The sequence below is a fragment of the Eumetopias jubatus genome, unplaced genomic scaffold (genome assembly GCF_037043125.1).
Source record: "Eumetopias jubatus isolate StellerSeaLion01/CBP00866 unplaced genomic scaffold, mEumJub1_p1.0 scaffold_5, whole genome shotgun sequence".
Classification (NCBI taxonomy): domain Eukaryota; kingdom Metazoa; phylum Chordata; class Mammalia; order Carnivora; family Otariidae; genus Eumetopias; species Eumetopias jubatus.
Genome location: NW_028274811.1, coordinates 106,243,826 through 106,267,071, shown reverse-complemented (window position 1 = coordinate 106,267,071; position 23,246 = coordinate 106,243,826). Strand labels below are relative to the sequence as shown.

General features: G+C 40.2%; 1 protein-coding gene across 1 annotated transcript; it reads right to left on the bottom strand.

Moving 5' to 3' along the window:
- Positions 1-12,518: 12,518 nt before the first annotated feature.
- Positions 12,519-20,942, bottom strand: MED7 (mediator complex subunit 7). The gene is made up of 2 exons (XM_028106691.2): positions 20,881-20,942; positions 12,519-13,843 (listed from the first exon to the last, which is right to left on the bottom strand). The coding sequence occupies exon 2, from the start codon at positions 13,824-13,826 to the stop codon at positions 13,125-13,127; it is 702 nt and encodes a 233-aa protein (XP_027962492.1). The 5' UTR covers positions 13,827-13,843; positions 20,881-20,942; the 3' UTR covers positions 12,519-13,124.
- Positions 20,943-23,246: the final 2,304 nt, after the last annotated feature.

Genomic DNA, 23,246 nt, shown 5'->3' with positions numbered 1-23,246 from the left:
GTGTGTACTTCCCTAACATCAGAGACAGAGCCATTACTCGAGAGATCGCAATCAATTTCTTCATCCTATGGATAGAGAAACTGAGACCTGATAAGGTTGATCTGCCCCAAAGGCATATGGTTGGTAATTTCAAATGAGAACTGAGTCCCCCAAGCTCCAGATTCTTTTCCACTATAAACTGTTTTATGAATTTCATATTTGCCCTTAATACATCTGCCTACTTAACTAATAACAACCAGCAAATGTCCATGTTCAAGGGGAAGGCAGAATGGATTGAACATGGGGTCAGAGGTCATGTTTACTTGCATGGCCCCAGGCAACACTCTTAAAAGTTTCAGCCCTCAAATTCTGTGTTCTGTTTTTTCTTTTCTTTTATTTTTTTCTGTTTTGCTTTTTATTGTTATTACTCTGTTTTCTGTCCATCTCTAGAGTTACTACTGGAACCAGCTTTAGAAAATATTAACAATTTATTAATTTATTGAAGTCTAGACAAAAGGAGCCTAGAAATCGACTCTAAACCCCTTCTCTTTTTTTTTCTTTGTATAGGGAGATGTTTCAGAGCATTTTCATGTTTATTTAACTTTTATTTGTTTCTTAAAAAAAAACCCAACTGTTTAGATAATTCATCCAAATGGTTAAAATTCAAAGCAATATCAAAGCTTTATGAACAAGCCTTTACCCACCGCCCCCCAAGTCTACCAATTTCCCCCACCCACCCTGTAGGTTTCTGTTTTCCTAAGTCTCTTGTGTATACCCCCAACGTAAACACAAGAAAATAAAATATATATTCTCATTCCCTCTTTTCTGAGACAAATTGTATATTCCTGTTGCACCTTACATTTTCTATTTACTGTTTTATAAAAAATAAACTTCTTTGACATACACAAAAGCAGAGAGAAAAGTATGAATTCCCAAAACACAGATTCAAAATTATCAACTTCTATTTTAAAAATGAATCCCAGATCATGTTTTTTCACACTTACAGACTTCGGTGTACATTTTGGTTTTTGAAAGTGGACGTTCTGGGGGCACCTGGGTGGCTCAATCGATTAAGGGTCTGCCTTTGGCTCAGGTCATGATCCCAGGGTCCTGGGATCGAGCCCCGCATCGGGCTCCCTGCTCGGCGGGGAGTCTGCTTCTCCCTCACCCTCTGCTTGCCTCTCTGCCTACTTGTACTCTCCCTCTCTCTCTCTTTGTCAAATAAATGGATAAAATCTTTTAAAATAAATAAATAAATAAATTATTCCTCTTTTCTGTGTGTTTCCTATAAACAAAACTTAGCTCTAGAAGTTTGGTTAGATTCAGTTTGACTTTTTGGCAAGAGTGCGTCACAGAGGGTGCTGTGTGTCTCAGATCCTGCCACAATTGTCTGCTCCCTCTATGTGTAGGGGACTAACATTTATCAGCTTGCATCTTTCTTTCTACGCTTCACTCCCTATTCCAAAAATCTCTCCATTCCAGCTCCTATAGAACTTCCTCATTCTTTATTACACCCCGTGTGGATGCCACTGGATGAAAACATTACGTGAAAGCAACAATGTTATCATGCCCTTGAAATGGACACTTCACGTCTCAGTTCGTCAAGTTGATCCTAAATGATCCACAGAGGCCTATGATTCTTTAACTACGTGCAATGGAAGTTTGCTTTTTAAAAGGAGCCCTTGAGTGTGTTTCTGGTAAAGAAGTCTTTTGTATGGGAATTAATTCATTTCTAAATTGCGCTTAGACGGGGCGCCTGGGTGGCTCAGTCGTTAAGCGTCTGCCTTCGGGTCAGGTCATGATCTCAGGGTCCTGGGATAGAGCCCCGCATCGGACTCCTGCTCAGCAGGAAGCCTGCTCCTCCCACTCCCACTTCCCCTGCTGTGTTCCTGCTCTCACTGTGTCTCTCTGTCAAATAAATAAATAAAATCTTTAAAAAATAAAAAAAATAAACTGCGTTTGGAAAGTTGTATTGTGAATTCTCATAAGGTGTGCTTATTGAGTGTTGGCTACAATCACGTAGAGGGGTGCTACATACAATACCACTGTACAGATTAAGTTTGTGTTTTTGCTCTTCTTCGGCAGCAGAAAAATCTCAGACTCCTTAAAGATAGCCCCCAAGCACCAAATGAAAACATTAGGTTATGTGTAATTAGAATTCACAGTTATAGATAACTAAAGGGCCACTAGACAAAATTCATAAAATGGAAGTTAGAGAATTTGACCCAGGTCAGGAGACAGGAGAACATGGGTGACAGAGATGGGATTATCTGGAAAACCTCAGTCTGATAAGAATCTACTTTGTACAATGGAGGCGCTGCTGAAGAATGGGTATCAGAGGGATGACTACATAAGGAATCCTATGTATACTTGATTTGAATCAAAAGCCCTCTCTTATTTAAACCACATTTTAGTTTCCATGTGGTATTAGTCCCAAAATTTTGCAAAGGGAGGCACTAAGTTTGGATATTAAGGGTAAGAAGTTAAGCAATTTTGAGCTAGATCTTCTGACTTCCAGATTGCATCTAGCCATGTGACTTCCCTTTAAAAGTGCTTGTACGGAATAAGTCAGTCAGAGAAAGACAAATACCATATGATTTCACTCACGTAGAAGTTAAGAAACAAAACAAAGGAGCATAGGGGAAAAAAGCGAGAGAGAGGCAAACCAAGAAACAAACTCTTAACTATAGAAAACAAACTCATGGTTACAGAAGGGAGGTGGGCAGGGAGATGGGGGAAATGGGTGATGGGGATGAAGGAGGGCACTTGTCACGATGAGCACCGAGTGACTTATGGAGGTGCTGAATCACTATATTGTACACTTGAAACTAATTTTACACTGTATATTAACGAACTGAAATTTAAATAAAAACTTTTAAAATAAATAAATAAAAGTGCTTGTCAACTTGTGTTTGTACAGTACTTGAAAGCTTTTCTTTATTATATAAGACATACAGTAGAAAATTCTGAAAAAAAATAGGAATATAAATAAATAAATACCATAATCTCAGTAGCACAAAATACCTACTGTCAACATAATGGATCTTTTTTTGGTATTTTTCCGTGTTCATCTCTAAATATACAAACAGGTTCACGTCAGTACGTCTTGTGGGTATATCACCGGAAAGTCTCACCTGTGGACAATTAGGAACATCATGAACACAAGGGGATCTGGGAGAAGGTACAAAACATATCTATATACTCCCCATTAAACCACCTGTCATTTCAAAGACTCCACCTCAGATGAAAGTCCTGTTATTTTTATTTTACGTTCATTTTTGTGGTCTCAGTGAGCTCATTTGTGTCAGGTTGCATTCGGCATTGCCCTCCCCACCAGGCCCCGCACTGAGAGGGCGACTTCAGGCCAGAGATCCTGCATATACCTGATGGGAACTTCAAGGTCTTCAGAATGATGATACATTTACAAGACAACTAAATTTCTTCCTTGCTAGGGACCGCCTCTCATAGCTAGGTCTTAGGTATTGTTCTTGTGCCAATAAACCTATGCCTCATCAGAGTCTTTAGGGTGCAGTTAAGAGAAAGCCCAACTTCAAACTAGCATAAACTAGAAAGTGAATTTATTGACTGACATTATTGAAAAGCAGACTTGACTCAATGGCCCCAGTGAGGTCACTGGTGACCTGGTTTCTGGCTGGCTCCAGTTTGGGCTCCTTCCTCAGATTCTCCATGGTGTCCTTCTGCTGTCCCTGCAGAGCACACAGCCACCTACCATAAACACCTTTTGGCTGCTCTCACACAGGTCCAGTGATTCACGTTCCCTCAAAAGTACATACTGGGTCATAGACTCATTCCTAAACTATGTGTGTCCACAGGCTCAAAAAGGACTAATTGGGTTGAGCCTGAGTCATACTCCCAAACCTTGTGTTCTAAAGTGAAAGAAGGTGGTTCCCTCAAAATTTCAAGAGGAAAAATGGATTCTGGATAGCAGAAGCAATTGTCCACTATAGAAGCCCTCCCAGAAACGGATGGGTTGGAAAGATGGGGAAAGAAAACCTGCCCTTCCAAATATGCATGGTTCTTTTTCTTACAAAAAAAATGGCATTTTACCAACAAACTGCTTTTTTAACTTACAAGGACATGCTCTTCACAACACTGGGGAGATGATAAAGAGCTTTCATGTTTATAGACAGTTTTTATCTTTAGTAACTACAGATGAATGCCAGCAAGATTAAGGTCACTCTCAAACCAGGGCAAGAGCCAGTTAGAGCCCTCTCCAGTGCTCTTTGCACAGCATAGAAAACAGTAGCCTGGCAAGGACAAGTCAGCATTCTGAGAAATCACAGTATTTGCCCAGCAAGGAACTCCTATGGGAAGTTAATGCTGCCCCTGCCCACATAACCAGTCCTCTTCAGAGGAGAGGAAGTGGGTAAGGCTGTAAAATTATTTACCCTCAATAACTCAGTGAGACTCCCAGTGATGAAACTGAAAAATGAAAAGGGATCTGCCATCAAGAAAATTCTGTTGAGCTTTGTATGAGTCACTGCGGGAATTCCTACACACAGTTCCATCTTGAAACTGCAGGGCCCACTACTTCCGACAAGAGACCACACCGGCCTGGGGAGCTGTGTGAGTGGTCACCCCTCCTGAGCATGTTCTCCAGTGGGGCTCCTCTTCTTTCTTTTCTTGGCTTATTAGTCTTTTACTCTCAGGTCAGAGAGGGAAGCTAATCATACTCCTCAGTTCAAGGCACATAGTCCTCATCAATCTGGTGAGCTCTCTATCTTCTTTGAATTTCTTTTACTATTTCCCCCCTTCATCCCTGACATACATTCCCATTTTTCTCTTTTCATAGGCATCCACTTTACAAGAATGTGGTTGAGCAGTTTTCCAAAGCACTTATGCCACCTGACATTCTCACTGCCGGTGAGAATAATAACACTTAGGATGCTCCACGACTTTGTCAGTTACAGTCCCGTCGAACTTTTGAATTTTTTCCAAGATGATGGGTGCATAATGATGCCACAATATAGCTTCTCTTGTCTGGCGGGAAACATAAGAGATGTACAAGACATTGCACATCTAAATTTATAGTGTACGAATATTTATAAAGCAAGGCACCAGGTAACCAGGACCCAAAACAAAAAGTAAAACATAGAGAGCCTCTTCAAGTTCCGCTGACACCCACTCCAAGCCCATGTGTCCCTTCCTGATCACAAAACGTTCCTCCTCTCCTACAGATAATCATTATTCTAAATTTTGCAATAATCATTCGTCCTTTTTATGGTTCTACCACCTGTGTATGCATTCCAAAATTATATGTATAGTCTTGCTTGTTTTTGAACATCATATGAATATCATATCATCTGTAAGCTTTTTGTGTTGTTTCTTTCACTCGACAGTGTATTTGTAAGGTTCATTCATGCTGTTGTGTATTCCTGTAGGTTGTTCGTTTTCATTACTGAATATTTTTCCAAGAATGGATATGCCTCAAATTATTTGTTCATTGTATTTTAGATAAACACTTCACCTTCTGTTTCAGTTATCATGAACAATGCCACCCTGACCATTCTCGTACACAAATCCTGGTGCACACATACAGAACCTTCTCTGGAGTATACTTCTGAGAGTGAAATTACTGGGTCAGAGGGGATATACATTTTGAAACTTAGGAGATAATGCCTGTTTCCCAAGACATCTACCCAGCAGTGTATAAGAATTTCTCCTATTCCACATCCTCATCAACACTTAGTATTACCAGATTTTTTTCCCCCAAAACTGGTAAAGGATATGATAGCATCTTACTGTGTCTTTAATTTGCATTTTCCTCTTTACTACCAAGGTTAACAAGCACTTTTTCTTTTGTTTATGAACTATTTGGATTTGGGGAGTGCTAGGGGGACAAATGCTTATTTTGCCCGTTTTTCTGTTGGGATTCTCAATTTTTTCTTATCATAAATCGATAATTATTCATATAAATTATGAGTAATTTACATATTTTGGATACTAGTCCTCTGCTGATTTAACCTGCTGTAAATACACTATTTTTCTCCCACTTTGTGGAGTAAATTTGACCTCTTTACAATATTGAGTGTTCCAATCCATAAACATGTTTTAATCTCTTATAACCAGATTTTCTTAATATCCCTTAATAAAATGTTTAAATTTTCCCCATAGAGATCTTCAGTTTATACCTTGACTTTTTCCTGGGTACTTCATATTATTGATGCTATTTTACGTGTATCTTATTTTTAACTTTTTATATTGTTTGTTTTTGGTATTCTGAAATGCACTTTATTTTTGAGTGGTGATTTTTTCCCCCTCCAACCAGTAAACTCTTATTAATAAATTATCTGTAGATTATATTGAGTTTTCTATGTAGACAGTCAGTTTAGTTTCTTCATTTTCAATCCTACTTTTTTTTTTTTCCCTTACCATGCTGGAGAGAAAATCTAGTTCCTATTTTACAGAAGTTTTGATAGCAGGCATTCTGTTTCATTCCAGCTCTTTAAGAAAAGGCTTCAGCTTCCACCTGGGGTATGTATTATGCTTATGCTGTAGGTTTTATGGAGCTACCCAGTAGCTTTGCTGGCAAGTTCTACCAAACCTTGCCAGAAAAAACAAAAACAAAAACAAGTTTATTACATTAAGAAAGTTCTCTTCTGTTCCTAAATATCTAAGAGACTTTTTTTTTCTTTTTTCATGAATGGATACTAAATTTTATAAATGCCTTTTGTGCATCTGTTGAGATGATCAAGTGATTTTTCTCTTTTAATCTACTATTGTGACAGACTACACTAATTTTCTATTCTGCATTCCTAAAATAAAGATTGGCCATAAAACATTACCTTTTATTTTTACATATTCCTGGGTTGAATGTGCTAGTATTTTATTTATGCTAGCCTCGTAAAAAGAGAATGTGCCCTCTTTATTCTCTGAAGGAGTCTATATAAAATAAACTTGTTTTTGTTTTTGTTTTTTCTGGCAAGGTTTGGTAGAACTTGCCAGCAAAGCTATTTGAACTTGAAGTTTTCTTTGTGAGAAGATTTTGACTACTGGTATGTTTTTTAAAAAAATCATTAGAAAGCTATTCAAGTTTCTACTCTTAAACCAATACTGATAATTTTATAAGAAGTCCATTTAGTCTAATTTTTCATTTATTGGTATAAAGTTTTCCATAATACTTTCGTATTATTTCATATGGTCTATAAAATCTATAGGAATGTCCCTTTTTCATTTCTATTATTTGTGCCTTCCTTTTTTTTTTTTTTTTATCACTTTCTCGTGTAAGTAGCCCAGGCTCATGCATCACATAAGCCTGCCAGATAACTCCTTAGCCCTTCCAGATCAGATACTTCTGCACAGATGATTAGCAAGCCTGAGACCTAACTGTGTATGTTGCTCGGGGACAAATGAGTTTCAAAAAGAATTAGGATGGGTCTTCTCTTTCATTCTCAACATTAACAGTACCTACCCAATGAGATGGGTATAAGAATTACCATAGTTAAGGAAATTGAGTTTCAGTTGGCTACACAGCCAATAAATAGTGGAGCCCCAATTCTACCATGTCTTCTCTTTTCTTTTAAACCTGAGTTTTAATTCTGCCATTTGCTAGCTGAAGTGTCCTTGGTGTATAGCAAGTCACATTCTTGAGTCTCAATGTCTTCATCCACAAAATCATTTTTAATTTTCCAATTTGAATATACATAGATAGACACAAATAGGAACTCAGACTACACACAGACTACAAACTTGCTTTGATCATATCTAGAATATCTTTCCAGGTCAGTATTTTCATTTTGAATGGCTCTTAACAGTTGGTTGGTATTTGAAGCAGGATCTTCATGTTTGTTGAATGAATGAATGACAAAATCAGTGAAGACCCAAATGACATCTTTCCCTGTAGTTGATACAATACATTCCTGGTCAACCCAGCCATACATCCCTATCTGACTCCCATCCTTTGAATATCATCCCTTACTCCAAATCAGAGTGGGGGGCAGGGAACCAGCAGCTTCATAGATCTTGGTCATGTGTGTTAAGCAAATGCGAGAAGTATCGTCATTATTCACTCAGTACTAACCAGTAGTGCTGAGGCCTTCCCCAGGTCTTGTCCAGGAGAGAAAGGCTCTGATCAAAAGACTTGTATTCACAACATAATACTAAGTATTTTGAAAAATTCACACCCTGCTCTCTCCATGAGAAAAGACTTTGTAGGCCAGAGGAACAGGCAACAAGTCTCACTGGTTGAATGAAAACAAGCTCAGTATCATAAGCAGCACCTGACTTTCTCCCTCCTACTCCCTGGCGGCAGCTTCTAAACTTAAGACGAGTGCCACTTACTGTTAGACTAATCACATTGCAATTTGAAAACTTCTTAAATCTCTGGAGTCTAAATGCCAAATGAAGACAAAGGACTTATCAGGAAAGATACTAATTGACCTTTGATAGCTTACTAAATACGACAAATTGTGCTAAATGCTTTGTAGCCATAATCTCATTTAGGCCTTACAACAATCCTGTAGTTTTTATTTCTGTGGCTATTACTGGTTTTGTGAGCACACTCCAGGGTTTTGAATGCAACCACCTAGATCACAGCCTGTGGGCCAAATCGTCAGCTGCCTGTTTTTGTACAGTCCACAGGCTAAGGGTTATTTAAGTGGTTGGGAAAAATCAAGAGTATTTCATAACATGAAAATTATTTAAATCAAGTTTCAGTGTCTATAAAGTTGTATTGGAACATAGCCACACTCCTTTGCTTAGTTACTGTCTCTGGCTGCTTTTTACCATAGTATAGTTCAGTAGTTGAGACAGAGACCTTAGTGTCCTCAATCCCTAAAATATTTACTAACCTGCTTTTTACAGAAAAAGTTTGCCAACTCCTGACCTAGATTCTAATTTGGATACACCACCTGGGCAAGCCACAAAACTGATCCTCAGTCTCACAAAGTGGAAGAACACCTACAAAGAGCGGTTTTTGAGGAAGATTAGCACTATAAACACAGTATCTCCTTAGGATACCTGAGGAAGTCTAAGACATAAACGCCTTTACTTGTTCAAAGGAAGCTCATCATTTCCATCTACAAATCTGTTCCTCCCTTAGACCAGTATCTTGTAGTGCCTTGAGTATGGACTTTAGGGTCAACATATGGGATTCCACTCTAGGCTCCACTATGACTTATTAATTATATGATGCAGTAGAAAGGCGCTCAAGCATGGAGGTTGAGTGCTTAGGCTTTGAAACTAGATTTCAATCCCGGCTCTGCCTCTCACTAGCTTGGTGACCTTGGGTAAATTACATAACCTCTCTGAACCTCTGCTTCCTCACCTGTAATATAGATGTAAAAAGTCATACTGATTGCATTAGGATGCTGTGAGGATAAAACTAATTTATGTATGTTAAGTGATTACAACAGCGCTAGCAAAGCTCTCTATATATTTGCCATTGATTTCCCATCTAATTAGGATAAAGCAAACTTCTTCCCTTGACCATCTGCCTGTACTCTGCCCTCCATCTGCTTCTCTAGCTCCAACCTCTTACCTCTGTTGCATCCATTAATAGCCTTTCTCACCCAAATCATGCTTATTTCCTCACGAGACACTTGTACTTGCTGTTTTCAGTGACCTCAGAACCTAGCACAGGCCTTTTCTTTGAAATACAGCACAGCACAGATGAAGCTCCCTTCCAAAGCCCTTAACAAATGTGAACATGTAAACCTAACTTGAAAAGATAATGTAGACAAGGAATTTAGAGCAGGCAATAGGAATAAAATTAGAAGCAAGATTCTTCTGAGTGTTGCAATGGCTGGATAGTTAAAACACAAACTTAGAACTTCAAAAACTAATTCATTTGTGTTCTTGTTTATCTTTCTTCCACTTTCCTCCCCACTCTCCATTTCCATGGTAACTAGACCGGTGTCAGGCAGAGGACCACAATTTTCACTAAATGGATACAATTAATAAATGAACAGTGACGGTAGGGAGTTTGGGAATATAAACAAGTACAACCTGCTTATTTTTATCAAAAGTTTACATGTGCTCAATTTATAGTGGATATCTACAATTTGACCAACTCAGCACCTACTTCCTGAGAGGTGGACTACCGTCTCCCAAACATGGACATTTTGGGGACTGCCAAATTCTTACAGGATTTAGGCCCCAACTGATTGGCCCAGTTGGAATCAGAAATACCACCCCTGATTCCCCCTCTGGGCTGGTTAGTCAGTCTTCCTTTTTTCTAACAGTGGTGCCCGAAGACTTAACACTTGGGAACTGCTAGCAGCTGTGTTCTCCATCCATTCACAAAAAGGCTGGTTTGTAAAGAGAATGGAGCTAACAGAAAGAAAATAGGAGAAACAATGAAAGGATCTGAATGAAGTTTGAGTCCCAGTTGCCCTGGAAATCCTCCTAGTCCTGATCATAGTTTGGATGTTCAATTTATCCTTCAATCATGAAACAGCAGTTATCTTTTCAAAAAGTTGTTTTTGCTTCAAATAGGTTGAGCAGTGTACTAATACAATATTCCTTTAACCCACTGCACAGTCAAGCCATCTAGAGATTTCTTAAAACCAGTGCCAAAGCCCCACCCCAGAACAATGAAATCAGAATCTCTGCGGTCTGGGAATCAGTAATTTCAAGAGGTGACAGGCTATTCCAGAGATTTAGCTTTGAGGAATCAGTCTATCAGGAATATTCACTATAACTAGGTAGGCAGAGATGTATTTTGACCCTCACAAGATTGAAAGGCTGTAACTTTTAAACTCGCAACAACTATGAGACCACTAGTGTTCCCACATCTCATTGTAATTGCAGTTCACATTAGCACTCTAGTTTTAGTCAGGTGCCACCCAGGCCTCCAAGATCAGATCCTCCCAAAATCAAATTAGATTCCTCATGGAATTTTAACCCCTAATCCTCCCTACCTACATACACACACACACTCTTACACAAATGATGTGACTCTTACGTGACTCATTTAGTTCTTTCCATAATTGTGAAGCAGCCAAAAATTGGTTTAGTACCTCCTAGCCCAACATCCTCAAAGTTATAAAATGGTTGAGGCCAAAGGAGAGATTTCTTTGAAGAGTTGCTCAAGTGTTATGCAACATCCAGCTGCTCCCCCAAAGACGGGGGGTTCCTCTCCCCCTTCAATTTAATCTTGAGAGCCTGGACTGTGTTCCCAGTGCCCCAAAATCTTTATCAAACACATATAGAAAAAAAAATTGCCCAACTAGCTGCCTGTCTAGTAGAGAGCTATCTACTTGGCAAGTCTACACTCCCAAGAAAAGGATGCATGAATGTTTCATATACAAAATAGGCCTCCGGCCACATTAAACTGGACTTCGCCAGCTCTAGGAATATAAACCTCAATACAGCAAATCCCTGAAGGGTGGTATACTTGGAACCAAGAACTGGGGAAGAATTAAAAGTAGACCTCTGGAAAAGATACTACCTTTATCAGTGATTTTTTTTTTTTTTTTTTTTTGAGAGAGAGGAGGCAGAAAGCACAAGCAGGGAGAACAGCAGAGGGAGAGGGAGATGCAGACTCCCCAGTGAGCAGGGAACCTGATGCAGGGCTCGATCCCAGGACCCTAAGGCCATGAGCTGAGCCCAAGGCAAATACTTAACCAACTGAGCAACCATGGCCCCCTTATCCGTGATTTTTTTATTTTTTAAGATTTTACTTATTTGAGATAGAGAACACAAGCGGTGGAGAGGGAGAAGCAGGCTGCCCATCGAGCAGGGAGCCCGATGCAGGGCTTGGTCCCAGGACCTGGGACCACCACCTGAGCTGAAGGCAGCCGCTTAACTGACTGAGCCACCCAGGCGCCCCTTATCAGTGATTCTTAATCTTGAGTGTGCATCAGAACCTGGGGGCTTTTTTAAACCACAGCTTGTTGGGCCCTACCACAGAGTTTGACTTAGTTGGTCTAGGGTGATGTCTGAGAATCTGCATTTCTAACAAGTCCCCAAGTGATGCTAATGCTGTTGGACAACACTTTGAGAACCACTGGCCCACATAGAGAGAAAGACCAGCAAAGAACTTCAAATACCAAGTACACTCTCCACTAAGACCCTGGTGGAAGAGAGGATGGAGGGCAGTAAAGAAAGTGCAGAAATAAAATGTCAGTGCTCAAAAACAAGCTGCCTTCTTGCCCACATAGTCAGCTAGGGTGGGTGGGTAGTTAATAAACGAAGGGTCTAGTCCAGTCATTTAAAGACCCAACTGACTGAACCTTCATCATCTTCAAATGGCTTCCAAAGTTATCCCAGGTGTGGCATTCCAACCAGCAGCTAAGAAAATGGAGGAAAACGCCAAGAAACTGTTATGGAGGAGGCCTGAATTTTTGCACCCATATTCCACTGCTAAGAACTTAGTTCCATGGCTGAATGTAGACCCAAGAGTGAAAAAATGTAGACCCTGGCATGGCAGCCGTATCTCAGGGGAACAAGCATCTCCAGTACACAATCCAACGGTCTCTGTTACCAATCCCCTTCCCATTGCAGGATTCCAGCCTTAGCAAGTCTGAGTATAGCTTTAAAGGAAATGTATAGCTAATTACATAGACATTTTACTAAAATGAATGTAACAAAAAGGGATCAAAGGATTTATTATCTGAGTGACTGGAAAAAAGTAAATAGACCTATCCAGGGCAGGAACAAGAAGCTGAGATAGTGTGTTTACAGAAGCAGTCAAGAGGAAAAATAAAATTGCTGTTTTATAACTCTACGGGGTTCCTCTTTTAACATGTTATACTACATTTTTAGAGATCAAGTAAATTTTTAAGTAAATAAATCTAAAGATTTTATAATTTCACATTTATACAACTTGATATCCTTTATTTATCTACCACTCTTAAAGCAATGACAAATCTACTTTTCAAAGATGAAAGCTTGCTATTACTGAGGATATCTTCGATGTTTTCTGCAACTCCAAATCCAGGAATGTTCCACACAATCGCAGCACTTTCCTTTTTAAGGTGATTACTCTTAATGTATACATATATACTCATTTCCCTATGTTTGCCATACAGTGCAACGCCTGTGACATCTCATAATTGATAAAGCTGGAGTCAAGCCGTTCACATGACTTCTAGTTATAGCGCTTTTAAGACTCTCCAAGAGCAAATTAACGAGTATATACCATTTACTGAAAAGGAAAAGAGAAAAGCAAAAAGAAACATCCTTCATGGTCTTTCATTCATTTCATCAATTAGGACACACAAGGCAGCATCTTTCTCTATAATCTGGTCTCTCCTATGACCTGAATTTTCTCTTTGTTGTTCATTCTGTCCAGTACAATTGTTGCTATCATCAGCATCCATTGGTTCAGTTTTTACTCTCATCCCTGCTTCTGAATGAGGCAAATCATCAGGCAAAGAAGCCAAGCAATTCTGAATCATCTCAATGACTCGTTCCAGATGCTTCTGAAACCTCTCAGCTGTTTCAAGGCGTTGACGTTTCTGCACCTCCATCATGACTCTCAATGTCTCTCTTGCTTGGTGGGGTCGGTATTCATTTATGAGATGATGCACATGTACAAAAAGCAGCTTAAGATCTTCTAGTTTCTCTTCTCGTTTTATACTCCCAGGACTCCTTATCAAGATATCTAAGAGATCTAAGAAATTAATAAGAATAGACATATTGAGTTTTCTCAGTTCCTTCTTGTGATCAAACTGCATAGGATGAAGCCGTTCGATGCCCTGACTTTCTAAAGGGCGGATGATAAGATCATCACATTGGAACTGATTGCCAAACATCATGTAACTGTCTTTTATTGGAGGTGGAGGCTTGGGAGCTAGGCCTTCCTGAATATTTTCATCTGTATATTCCTTGATGTACTGCATTGGAGGTGGTGGAAGAGCACTCACTTGTTGTGGCTCACCCATTGCGGAAGATCAAGAACCTACGGAAAGAAACCAAAGATTAGAGTAGAGCTACAAAATAAACCTGTCACACTGGGTGACTACAGACAGTATTTTCCTTTTTTTTCCTTGGCAGTTTGGGGCCCAGGACAAAATGATCTCCTTAGTTTCTAAAACAACATGGAAAGGCTGCCATCTTTTTCTAATTAGCATTATATCTTCAATCATCCAACTATTTCTCCTTCTCTGCTTAAGACTTTCATTGGCACAAAAAAATGTATGTAGTGTATTTTCATCTATAAATAAAATCTGGATCCCACACCCCTCACCAGTTATATCATTTCTCTACCCCCTCTATAGCTAAATCACACATGCTGTCTCCCCATCTCATATCACAATCACTTTTGTTGTATATTATAGATTGATTTCCAAAAGCAAACACTTATAACATCAACATTGCTATATTTCAGACAGCTGGTATCATCACCTGAGCTTCTTTGATGAAATGATGATCCAATTCTATACCTTTTCCCCTGCAATGTACACTACATTTTTTATGGACACATTAACTTTTTTATATCAACGGCAGAATTCCAAACCCAAATGTATCCTCTATACATATGCTCTAAATAGAGGTTCCATTTTAAGCTTAGGTATATGATAAAACGAGAAAACCCTGACTGCTCATTTACACTGATCTTATCAGATTTTCAAGGTATAACACCACCATCCAACAGCAAAGATGGCAAATACACTGGAGGCAGTTTTACTCTGGGAATTTGTGAAGTACTAAGGGCAACTGTGGAGCAGCCCTGAGGTACCACCAAGCCACAGCGGTGAACAGGATGCTGCTGAGAACCAATGAGGCAGTGGTCAAAGGCATCATGATCTACTATAATTTTACCAACTCATAATTCACTGCTTCTGCATATTCATTTTAGTCATTATCCAATTTGGCCTCAACCTCTTAACTCCACAAAAACTGCTCAACAAGGTCATCAACAATCATCACACGAGCAAATCCAATAGATATTTTTCTAAGGTGATTTTACTCAATCTTTCAGCAGCATTTTCTTCTTTTTCAACACACGTCCCTTCTCCCTCAGCTTCTGTGAGCTTCCATTTAGGTTTTCCTCCTACCTCACTGGCCACTCCCTCTCAATCTCCTCTAGCACCACTCCTCTACCCAAATTTTAATGTTGACCTGTCTCAAGAGGGTTGCTCTGGGGCCCTCTTCTCACTGTAAATTAAGGAATCAAAAACTCAAGTGCCAAAGGGAATAGGCAAGCAACTTAAAACAGTTAAGTACTCTGGGGCAGGGATTCATATGAATTAAGCATATGAATGCCAAATCTCAAAACCTCCAGCCATTAGCATTCATGTGATAAAGAAGACTCATTGCTCCTCAGTTTCTTTATTTCTTAAAAAAGGGCAAAAATCAAAGATTTTATGCAGAAATCTCTCAATTTGTAAGTACTGGTAATTAATTCCAGAGATCATCAAGTACTGTGGGGTCAAAAATAACTTGTCTACAACAATCTTTGTGGTCTTTGGGCCAATAGTTTTAGACCTCTGCTTTTTATTTTCCCTGGGTTATTATCAGTCAATTCCATGGCTTTTATTAAACACCATTTCTACCAGTGGTTCTCAACCAACGGCAATTTTGACCACCAGGAGACATATGGCAAGGTCTGGAGATATTTTTACTTGTCACAACTGGGGGATGGGGTGCTACTGGCATTGATGAAGGAACAGAAGCCTGGCTGAAAACAAAGTATAAGCCCGACACTCTGCAACCAACCCCCACCCCCCACTCTTGGGTGAGACACATGTGACATTCTTCCAGAAGTTCCCAACTATCTTAATGTTAATGCCTTACTAGAAGGGTAAACAACCTTAACTTGACAATGGCAAAGCCTCCGGTATCCTGTGAATATTCTTTAACATACAAAAATCCTTTTGAAACCTCCCTTTTCCTTACCTTCCCCGACCCCATAGTATATAATCAGCCACCCCTCACAGCCCCGGGGCAGCAGCTCTTTCTGCCCATGGGTCCTGTCCTGTGCTTTAATAAACCACCATTTTGCAACGAAGACGTCTCAGGAATTCTTTCTTAGTCGTCAGCTCCGGACTCCACCCCACTGAACCTCACCTATATTCTAAAACTTCATCAGCATCTAATGGGTAGAGGCTAGGGATGCTACTAAACACAATGCATATGACAGCCCCCAACAAAGAATTATCCAGCCCCAAATGTCAACAAAATATTGTGCCAAAGTGGAGAAACCCTGTTCTGTGTTTATGACTCTGTACTTTCTACCTCCAATCCAGACTGCCTGAACTCCTTCTGGGTGGTTCATAAAATATTCAGACCCCCCTCCCCTCCCTATCATCACAAATTTATCAAATCCTGTTGATTCCACACCTTCACCATCTCAAGTTCAGCAATTCTGACCAAGCCACCATTTCTTCTTGCCAGGAACATAATGGTTTCCCCAGGGCTTTTTTTGCTTTCACTACTGCTCTTCCACATAACAGCCAGCATAACTGTTTTCATCCAACATTCCTTCTCCTTCATTATATCCTAGGAGTACCGTCTTTAATCTAGTATTTCAACACTATTCTTTAACTATACCAACTTCTTCTGCCTTTGGGTCTTTTCATGTGCTTCTTTTCCTGCTTCAGGCAGTGGCTTAAAATGTCACCTCTGAAGAAATAACTTAGTTGATTAGTCATCAAATCCAGATCCTACCTTCTTTCTTTTATTCTCTGAACCAGTATTTGACTTCTCTCCCTGGCCAGACTATAGGCTCCATGACGGGAAGGACTCTTATCATAGTTCTATGTCGACAACCTTGCACACACATAAGCTTCATAAGTATTTGTTGAGCAGCTTCATCCATTTCAAGAGGGCTCCAAATCAATGGAATTTGGAAATATGTACAAACACCCTTAACGTGTATTCACTCTTTTGATTCTTTACTGTTTGTCTAATATAGGACAATGAGTATCCAGAGATGATGATTTTAACAACAGATAATATCTGAGTACATACTATGTGCCAGTTTACTTTTCTCAGGGCTGTGAGAAAAGGTGCTCTTTTTCCTTTCTGGAGATGAGACAGTTGTGGCTCAGAAAGGTTGAACCACTAGCATAAAGTCACAGATTTAAGTAGTAAATGATCAGGGAACAGAAGGCAAGCTGATGACAAAGCAGAAGCTGACACCCCACAACCCCCCCCCCCAGGATACATGTGATATTCCTCAGGCACGCCTGGCTGCCCTAAAGGAAAAACAAATAGTTAACTTTGATCACAATCCTACAAGACATGTGTCTCCCTCAGTTTATAAAGGTCTTAGCAACCTACAAGAACAAAGCTTTCCTATCATCAATAACCTAGCTTTCAGAAGGAAATGTAGGTACAATTAAATGCCCTTATAACTTGCAGCCCATTGACAGATACTTGAAGTGGGCAGTGTATATTCCTTCAGGAAGTTCCCAACTACCTTAATTAATGTTAATAACTTACTAGAGGGGTAAACACCTTAACTTGACAATGGCAAGGCCTCCGGTATCCTGTGAGTCTTTAGCATATGAATGAAAGTTCTTTTGGAAACCTCCCTTTTCCCTTACCTCCCCCGACCCCATAGTACCAAATCAGTCACCCCTCAAAAGCCCGGTGCAGCAGCTCTTTCTGTCCACGGGTCCTGTCCCCGTGCTTTAATAAAACGTCATCGGCTCCGGACTCCACTCCACTGAACCTCACCTGTACCCCAAAACCTCATCAGTAAAGGATCCAGAGTCTAAAGATCTCAAACACTACACTATACATCTTTAAAGGATAAACAAAACACTCCCTCCATCCTAGTGTTGCTTAAAATACCCAGGAAAACAGACAAAAAAACTACGAAGTTCTAAGGCTACTACAAAAGACCAATAGATCCTAACTACCAAAAATAAATCTAAAAATAGGAAAATGCATCATAAGCAAAATTAAAAGACAATCCCATTCTTCTGGAAGAAAAATGCTTGCAAGCTAACCAAGAGCAAATACTAGAAATTTTATTTTGACTTTTTAAAAACATTTTTGACTCCACCCCCACCAGAAGGAAAGCACCAGGACTTCAGGAACTGCTTATCTTGTACACAACTCCACTTCCACCATCTCAACACCTAGAAGACTCTCAATAAAGGCCCCCAGGATGGTTTTTTTTAACCTCTATTTTTTAAAACCTAGAAAGAGACAAAAGAGGAAAATGAAAATGCATATGCTGAATAAAGGCAGGAAAATATTCAGACTAATACATTTCTAAAAGCAAATTTCTAAAAAGGATGCTTTTCATCTAACAGACAATCAAGATTTCAAATATTCCATCACTATGGAATATAATATCATATATTATATACTTATATAATATAGAACACCTTCCATGTAACAGGCGCTGGATTCCAGCAGAGGTCACACTATCCTTTTGATGTAGTTCTTTTGGAATGTTTTTGGTGAAGTTTGATGGCGTCTGGAGCTGACAGCCAAGAAAGAATTCTTGTGACGTCTTTGGTGCAAAACGTGGTTTTACTAAAGCAAGGGGACAAGACCTGTGGGCAGTAAGAACTGCACTGGGGTCCTGAGGAGTGGCCCATTAAATACTTTAAAGTTGGGAGGGAGTTAGGGATAGTGTAAGCCTCCCAGGAAACAAGGTTTCCAGGATCCTGAGGGGGCTAGCTATTGTTAGGAAAGGTCATTTATTACTGGTTAGTAAAAACTAAGTCATGAGACCCTTCAGATGTCTATCAGTGGGCCATATACTTCGGGGATGATTGCTAACATGTATCTGGGGGTAGAGACAAAGGAAGTTTCCAACAGAATTTTTATATGTTAAAGTAGACTCACAGGATCCTGGGGGTTGGGCTAAGATTACCTGTTGCCCTTAGCAAAATATTAACATCAAGGCAGCTGAATCCCTAGAGGAATGTCACTCTGCCTGTTTTAAGGACTTGTCAGTGAGCTATAGGTAGTAAGGAAATTTAGTAATTCTTGTTTCCCACATCCCTTGTACCAATATTTTCACAAGATAAAATTCTAGAAGTAGAATTGTTGGTTCAAAGAATATCAGCATTTAAGATTTTGATACTGCCAAATTACATTCCAAATATATATTTGTTTCCTGTCAGTGTGTGTGAGAATTCTCGTATATTCTCTTGGGTAGTACTGGCCTACCACCCAAGAATGTTGTGGGGTGGTTGTGATGATGGCTTCTGTGAGAACTGAGGTGAGTGGGTCCTTCCCACCCCAACCAGTTTCCCTACAGGGCCAGAACAGCTATAAGCCTTATTCTAAAACTGCGATGACCTTCTGAATGAAGAGAATTACAGAAAGTAAGGTGGGAAACAAAGGCGTAAGGAATGTAGTTAAAATTAAATCTCCTTACAACCTGTAGCCCATTGACAAATACTTGAAATAGGCAGATTATAACATTCCTCCAGGATCCCACAAGTCTTTAACATATAAAAGTCCTTTTGGAACTTCCCTTATCTTTACTTCTCCCAACCCCAAGGTATAAAATCACTTGCTCCACATAATCCCGCGGTAGCAGGCACCAGCAGTGGCTTCAAATCCTAAGGTCTTTCCTGCATCACAAGGACATAAAAATGTGTATTAAGGGTGTTTAATGCTGCAATGTTTGAAGAGTACGGAAAGCCAGAAATAATACGTGACTTCATCAATGAGTGGATAAAATATTTCTATATAGTATTATGCAGCCCTTAAGGAAAAAGGGGTAAAACTTCATGAGGGTGGGGTTATACACTGTCCCGTTTCACTAATTTACAACACAGGATAGCTGCAAATAGTGACAATTTTTTAACGTAAATCCTGATTTATAGAAAGCTGAATGAAAAGTACAAAGAACATTCCATATTCTTCACCCAGAATTTCCAAACGTTAACATTTTCTCTCACTTGCCTTACTGGTCTCCCCCAAATACTCATGTTCCCTTATAACCATACTACTACCAAAATCCGAGAATTAGCATTGATCTGGTACTTCAAAAGCAATTTTAGACAGAACAAGTTCCACCCCACTCAGACATTTTTAGTTGGGCGTCCTGTTTTGTGTTTCCTAACACCACGTGCATTCCTCTTTTCAAGCTGCCATTTTCCAAAAGCCAACTCCGTGACAGGTGCGTTTTAAATCCTCTCCGTCTTCCTACAAATTCTTGAGTTAAGTACTACTGTAGATTTCATTTTAGAGAGGAAGTGTTTGCACCAGATCAAAAGGCTAGTAAAAAGCACAGCCAGAATTCTTATTCTGGGTCCTTTTCGTTACACAGTACAAGCTCTCTTGAGTCAATAAACCATGAATCTTTAAAAGGAACTTGACATATTACAGCAGTTATGTTTATTTCTCTATCACTTCCCTAGAATGAACTTTTCCAAAGGCAGGCATTATCTTTAGTAAAACCACCGCCAAGGGTTACAGTCTATTATCTGACTCAAGATTCACCTTCTATAGTGTTAGTTCCAAGCTAGGGGCTTAACCAAAAAAGGAAGGTATTCCAGGGTCCCGCCCCCAGACATGTGATTCGTTTCGTCTACAGTGAATGGGGCAGATGGAAAGCAGCTTCTTAAAAAAACAGACCAGATGAATGTGACCATTAGGCTTGGAATGGGCCGGCCTCCTCCACCCCCACCTCCCCACTAACTCAGCCGGTTTAAGCATCTCTCCCCGAAGAGGGAGGGCAGGGATGGTCACTCTCAGCTGACAAAAGCCGGAGGCTAAAGTACTCGCCAAGTCCACACAGCTTAGCAAACCAGCAGCGCGCAGGACTTGAACTCAGGTCTCCCAACCTGAGGTCCGGCTCGGCCTCCCCACACAGAGGAAGCCCGCCGAGGGCACCTTCTACCCGGCTCCCCACGAGCACCAGAGAGGCGGCAACCTCCGACGGACGAGGGAGAAGAAAATGAGAGAGTATACCCCGCGCCAAGCCTCCCCCATTCCCAGCCCGCCTTGAGGAAGCCGCGAGGTCCGGAAGGAGAAATGCACGCGGAACGAAGCCCCAAGCCATCGCCGCCCACTCACCTCAGCTGAGGGTTTAACACCGGAGCCGCCTTCGCCTCCGCAACCGAAATCCGACTTCCGGCCGCCTCCCACAGGAAGAAGCCCCTGACGGTGTCCTTTGATTGGCTGGAAGAGCTGTCTTTTAGGTGAGGCTCTAGTCCCGCCTCCAACCAATAGCTTGCTATTGCGCCTGCGCATATCTCCCCCACTTTGGAGGTTTAGTCGCCTGCGGCTTTGGAGGTGGGGGCGTATGTGTTAGTACTTTCTATCAGTAGAAGTAGCAACTGGTAGCTTCGCTCCTTTTTAAACAACGCATCCATATGCCTTACATGAAGTTAGAAAATACAGATAAGCAGATTTTTTAATTTTTAAAAATTATATATCTAATCCCACTGTCAAAAATAACATTTATTTTTTTAATCGAAATATTTGTGAACATGATTGGGAATCAATAACATTCTCAGTTTCCATTTCTTCACTATACATTCATATTTATTCTCATTTAGAAATTGAAGCATGTGTAATTATATTTCCAGGTAACAGATTAACAAAAAATGTATCAAAGATTTCTTTCGGAGGTAATTTTCGTACAGACTTATAAATTCGTGGGGATCTTACAAGAGCATAGTGGACATAAAAAATAAGGTTATTCTGATAAAAAGTTTTCAACTTTACCTCTTTAAAATAAGATTATTTGAATTTAATTTTTTACAAAATTATGGGGTTCAAGTATATACAAAAGTAGAGAGAAGTGTACTTACCCACCTTCAATGAGTAGCTACCCATTAAAGCTAGACATTATTTCAACATGCGTCTCTAAAATAGGACTCATTTTCCCCTATAAACACAGACCCATTATTTCATTTAAAAACAAATTAGTAATTACTTAAAATCCTCAAAATCAGGGGCGCCTGGGTGGCTCAGTCAGTAAAAGCGTCTGACTCTTGATTTTGGCTCAGGGTCATGAGATCGAGCCCTGTGTCAGGTTCTGTGCTCAGCCTGGAGTCGCTTGAAATTGTCTCTCTTCTTCTGCCCCTCCCTCCCCACTTCTCTATCCCTAAGGGGAAGAAAAAACATCAAAATCAAGTCATTATTTGGATACCAATTGTTTCAGGACCCAATAAGCTGTTGAGACTGGCTGATGTGTCTTTCAATGACCTTTTAATCTAAAGGCTCTGTTAAGTAATAAAAATTTAACCCAGTAAATTTAAAAGATCTAATGGGCTATATTAATCTAGTCATGAATTGGGCAGAATCCCACCCAGTAAGTAAAGGGGAACTCTAAGGATTTGTATAAAATGGAAGGTTTTTACAGAAAAGAGGGTGGAGCAAAGAAGTTATTAGCAAAAGAAAAGTTTTGTTTCACACAAGGTCACATTGCCTTAAGGGGCAGAGCAGGGGCCTTATTGTGAAGATTACCTCTTCTTCCTTTGAGAGTGAGGGGCAATGTCCCATGCCACAGATTACCTCATTTGGTGCTGACCAGAAAATTCCAGATTGATTGGTTTAAAATCAAACCAGGAGAGACTCTGGACTCAGGGAAACAAACTGAGGATTACGGAAGGGAGGAGCTTGGGGGGACTGGGTAACTGGGTGATGGGCATTAAGGAGGGCATGTGTTGTGATGAGCACTGGGTGTTATAAGCAACTAATGAATCGCTGAACACGACGTCAAAAACTAATGATGTACCATATGTTAGCTAACTGAACATAATAAATAAGTTAATTAAATAATAAATAAATAAATAAAATTCCACTCCTTGCGACACCTGGGTGGCTCAGTCAGTTAAACGTCTGCCTTTGGCTCAGGTCATGATCTCAGGGGTCCTGGGATGGAGCCCCACATCGGGCTCCCTGTTCAGCCAGGAGCCTGCCTCTCCCTCTCCTCTGACACTCCCCCCTGCTTGTGCTCTCTCACTCTCTCTCTGTCTCTCAAATAAATAAATAAAAATCTTTTTAAAAAATTCAGATCAAAAACTCAAAAAAATCTTTTAAAAAATTAAAAAAAATAATAACAAAATTCGGCTCCTTGGGAAGGTTGAAACTGCAGTGAAGTCTTAGTTTGCTGTCCTGGGGACAAGTGACTCCACCTTGGACCTGGATGGTTTTCTTTTCCTTTTTTTAAGATTTATCTACTCATTTTAGAGAAAGAGAGCACCAGGAAGAGGGGCAGAGGGAGAGGGAGAGAAGCAGACTCCTGGCAGAGCATGGAGCCCACAGGGCTCCATCCCACAACCCTGAGATCATAACTTGAGCCAAAACCAAGAGTCAGATGCTTAACCGACTGAGCCACCCAGGCACCCCTTTGTGGTTTTCTTTTTAATAGCCTTCTCCATCTCAATTTTCCCCCCGTATCAATGTATTTGTTGAAGAAATCCATTCACTTG